Source organism: Vigna unguiculata, chromosome 9 (genome assembly GCF_037176805.1).
Source record: "Vigna unguiculata cultivar grain cowpea cultivar isolate G323 ecotype 2 chromosome 9, ASM3717680v1, whole genome shotgun sequence".
Taxonomy (NCBI): domain Eukaryota; kingdom Viridiplantae; phylum Streptophyta; class Magnoliopsida; order Fabales; family Fabaceae; genus Vigna; species Vigna unguiculata.
In genome coordinates this window covers 16,780,866-16,785,367 of record NC_140800.1, presented here as the reverse complement: position 1 = coordinate 16,785,367, position 4,502 = coordinate 16,780,866, and the positions used below count along the sequence as shown (strand labels likewise).

General features: G+C 36.4%; 1 protein-coding gene across 1 annotated transcript; it reads left to right on the top strand.

Annotated features, from left to right (window-relative positions):
* The first annotated feature begins 1,288 nt into the window (after window positions 1–1,288).
* On the top strand, window positions 1,289–3,124 carry LOC146883629 (uncharacterized). The gene has a single exon (XM_085666663.1). The coding sequence runs from the start codon at window positions 1,610–1,612 to the stop codon at window positions 3,122–3,124; it is 1,515 nt and encodes a 504-aa protein (XP_085522789.1). The 5' UTR covers window positions 1,289–1,609.
* Window positions 3,125–4,502: the final 1,378 nt, after the last annotated feature.

Genomic DNA, 4,502 nt, shown 5'->3' with positions numbered 1-4,502 from the left:
TAGAGTTAATTTCCATTGTGTTTCCTGGAGTTTCATAATCTTCTTTTGATTCCTTTAAGTTTCCTTCTCTTTTGTGTTTCTATTAAAATGCAAATGATCAAGCATAATGTGGTTGTGATTCTGATTTGTGGTGGAAACTAGCTGTTGTAGAGCTATAAAAAGAAAGAACAAGAGCACAAAAAGAATAAAAACAAGTGCCAAAAGAATCAAAAGAAAAGATCAAAAGAAAGTGGCAAAAGAAGTACACTAGATTCACTACCATCACTTGAGTTTGAGAGCATTATTTGGGCATTTTACTATTGTTCCAGTATTTGTCTATCTGCACACTTTCTGTATTTGATTTATCACAAAAAATTGGCTATTGCAAATCCAGATTTGATTTTTGCCTCTTTTAGCTAAGACATAGATGAAGAAAAGAAAAAAAATCATCGAAAAATGTTGAGAAATGAAAATATGATAAATCGCTGAAGTAGAGGCTGAATTTCACGTTTTTGGACTGGCAGTGGCTGAAAACTCGGATTTTGTGCATATTTCTAGCTTGTTTTTTGTTGTTTTTAATCCATTCTTGTGCTATTCTTTAGGTAATTCATTTGAGTGCTTATCTTGTTTCTTTGCCTTATTTCTAGTTTGTCTTTCTTTGTTAAATCTTTAAGTATGTTCCATCTATATTCCACTTGAGTTTAACTCTTCTTTCATTTAAGCTTTTCTTGTTTTTCCTTATTGGCTTCTTTGGTTTGGTGTTACATTCTTGGTGGAAGATTTCTTTGGAGGTAACCAAATACTCAAGGTAGCATCCTTGGAGGTGGAAACCAAAGTGGAACTCCAACCTACAAGTGAAGTTCACAAAGGAGAAAATTCAAAGCAAACACTAGAGTGAGACAAAAGAAGAAAGAAAAGAGTAGAGTGAAACACTTGAAGACTTTTAAAGTTTGCGCAAATTTGTGATTGTATTCATTTGAGTTGTGTCTTGGGGGAGCCTTAGGTGTTCTCTCATCTCTTAATTAGAACCTTTTTAAATAGTAAAAGCGCTTGTAGACGATGAGTGTGTCTTGCAGCATCAAGCCTCACCAAATAGGCTGCATAGGTAGATTCCATTTTTTTTTGCTTAATTGTTAATGTGTGTCTAATTCTATTTTAGAGTTTTGTGCAACATTATTTGAATTACTTTGGCAAGGAAAGACTTGGTATGTATGCAATCCAAGTGATTCACCTCTCTTTCCTGGAAAATAATTCAAGAAGTTTGCTATTTACTTCTTCTTTAGAATTTCTTAGTTAGCTTTTAGTAATCATGGCTAGTCAACCCTCCCTACATAGTGCAAGTGATTGTGAGGATTCAATTCATAGTTTAAAACATGTTTCTCAACAACTCAAATCACTTGAACTATGGAGACAACAAGAGGCAATTTACAAGGTGAAAGATCAATTGGAAAGAGATGGGAAAATTGCTCTCTTGGAGGAATAAGTCAAAGCTTTAAAGAAAAGAGATGAGAAAATCCAAAATAAGCTAAAAAGTAGGAGTAATTCTAGCAAAAGGTCTAGAAGTGGAGCTTCAATATATGGGGAAGAGGAAGGATTAAGATTAGGAGAATATTATCAACAACCTTCCCACATGAGGAGACAAAGAAAAGACCCAACTCCTAAAGAAGTTAAAGTAGACTTGCCTCACTTTCAAGACAAGGATGATGTTGAAGCTTATTTAGATTGGGAGATGAAGGCTGAGCAACTTGTTGCTTGCTATCAAGTTAGTGAAGAAAGGAAAGTGCCTCTAGCTACCCTAAGCTTTCAAGGGTATGTTATGTATTGGTGGAATTATATAGTCCAAGAGAGGCTAAGAAGTAATGGACCTTCAATAGAATATTGGAATGATCTTAAGTCAACCCTTAGGAGGAGGCACATTCCCTCCTACTGCAATAGGGAGCTCATAAACAAGCTCCAAAGACTCCAACAAAGAAATATGTCTGTAGAAGAATATAGACAAAAAATGGAGTTACTTATGATGAGGGCGGGAATAATTGAGGAAGAGTCCATTACCATTTCTAGATTCTTAAGTGGCTTAAACCTTGATATAAGAGATAGAGTTGAGCTTCTACCTTACCAAGATTTGAATGATTTAGTGCAAATATGCATTAAGGTAGCACAACAAAATTTGAGAAAATCTTTTTCAAAAAGAAATCAAGCTCAAACTAACTCTTATGTTAAGAAGGATTTTAAGAAAGAAGAGAAAAAGGAAGAGCCACCTAGGAATCTAGAAAAAAGTAAAGACAAAGAGGGGAGTGCATCATCACACACTCGCACAAGTGAAATCAAATGTTTCAAATGTCTTGGTAGAGGTCACATAGCATCTCAATGCCCCACCAAAAAGACCATGATTCTTAGGGGTGTTGATAGATATAGCAGCCAAGATGAAAATGAAAGTGAGAGTGGAAGTGAGGAATCCAATGAGTCTAATATAGAAGATGCTCACCCTTGTGATGGGGACCTTTTGATGGTTAGAAGGATCCTCAACAATCAACCTAGTCCACAAGCACTGACACAAAGAGAGAACATATTTCACACAAGGTGTAAAATTTTGGAAAACACTTGTTCTCTAATTATGGATAGTGGCTCGTGTTGTAATTATTGTAGTACTAGGTTGGTTGACAAGTTGTCTTTGACTATCTTACCTCATCCAAAACCTTACAAACTTCATTGGCTTAATGAAGATAGGGATTTGGCAGTCAATCATCAAGTAAAGGTCAAGCTTTCCATAGGGAAATATGAAGATAGTGTGCTATGTGATGTAGTACCTATGGAAGCCTGTCATATCTTATTGGGGAGACCTTGGCAATTTGATAAGAAAACCATGCACAATGGTCTCACCAACCAGATTACCTTTACTCACAAAGCTAAAAAGTTTGTTCTTCATCCTCTTTTGCCATCACAAGTGGCCGAGGATCAACTTCAAATGAAGAACAAAAGAGAAAAAGAGAAAGACGAGGACAAAAAAAAAAGTCCTCAAAAAGTCCAAAAGCTAAATAAAGATGAATCTGAGGTGGGAGAGATTGGTGTTCCTTCTCCCAAGGTCATTCAAAATGAGAACATTTTAACCATGAAATCTTTAAATCAAGTTCTCAATATTGAATAACCTTCATGCCTCTTGTTGTGTAAAGGAACACTCAATGTATTGCCACATCTCTTGAACTTAAGAATCTACCTCCTAAAATTGAAAATCTTTTGAAAGAGTTTGAGAATATATTCCTTAAGGAAGGGCCTGTTGGGCTTCCTCCCTTTAAAGGAATTGAACATCAAATAAATTTAGTGCATGGGGCTAGTCTACCAAATAGACCAGCCTATAGGACAAATCCTCAAGAAACAAAGGAGATAAAGTCCCAAGTCCAAGAGTTATTGGAGAAGGGTTGGGTTCAAAAGAGCCTTAGCCCTTGTGTTGTGCCCGTTTTGTTAGTACCTAAAAAGGATGGAAAATGGAGAATGTGTTGTGATTGTAGAGCCATAAATAACATCACCATTAAATATAGGCATCCCATTCATAAGCTTGATGACATGCTTGATCAATTGCATGGGTCCCTCATGTTTTCTAAAATTGATCTAAAGAGTGGTTATCACCAAATAAGAATCAAAGAAGGTGATGAGTGGAAAACCGCTTTTAAGACCAAATTTGGATTATATGAGTGATTGGTGATGCCCTTTGGGCTTACTAATGCACCTAGCACATTCATGAGGCTAATGAATCACATTCTTAGAGAGTGCAAGTTTGTGGTTGTCTACTTTGATGACAATTTGATCTATAGCAAGAGCTTGCATGAGCACAAAGACCATCTGAGGTTTGTCCTTACCATCCTTAGGGTAAATAGTTTGTTTGCAAATAAAGAGAAATGTACTTTTTGTGTAAATAGTGTTATTTTCTTAGGTTTTGTATTGAACAAAAATGGGGTCCATGTTGACCCTACAAAAATAAAGGTCATCCAAGAATGGCCTACTCCTAAAAATGTTGGAGAGGTTAGAAGCTTCCATGGTTTGGCAAGCTTTTATAGGAGGTTTGTTCCTAACTTCTCTACTTTGGCTTCGCCCCTCAATGAACTTGTCAAGAAAGATGTGTCTTTTAATTGGGGTGAAAAATAAGAGTCTGCTTTTCAACAACTCAAAGAAAGGCTCGCCAATGCACCCATTCTAGCTTTACCAAACTTTTCAAAAACCTTTTAGCTAGAGTGTGATGCATCCGGTGTAGGAATAAGTGTTGTGTTGTTGCAAGGAGGGCACCCAATTGTTTATTTCAGTGAAAAACTTCATGGTGCCTCCCTCAATTATCCCACCTATGATAAGGAATTGTATGCCTTAGTTAGGGCCCTTCAAACTTGGGAACACTACCTTGTGTCCAAAGAGTTTGTCATTCATAGTGACCATGAGTCGCTAAAATATTTGAAGGGCCAACACAAGTTGAACAAAAGACATGCTAAGTGGATAAAATTCTTGGAACAATTTCCTTATGTGATAAAGTACAAGAA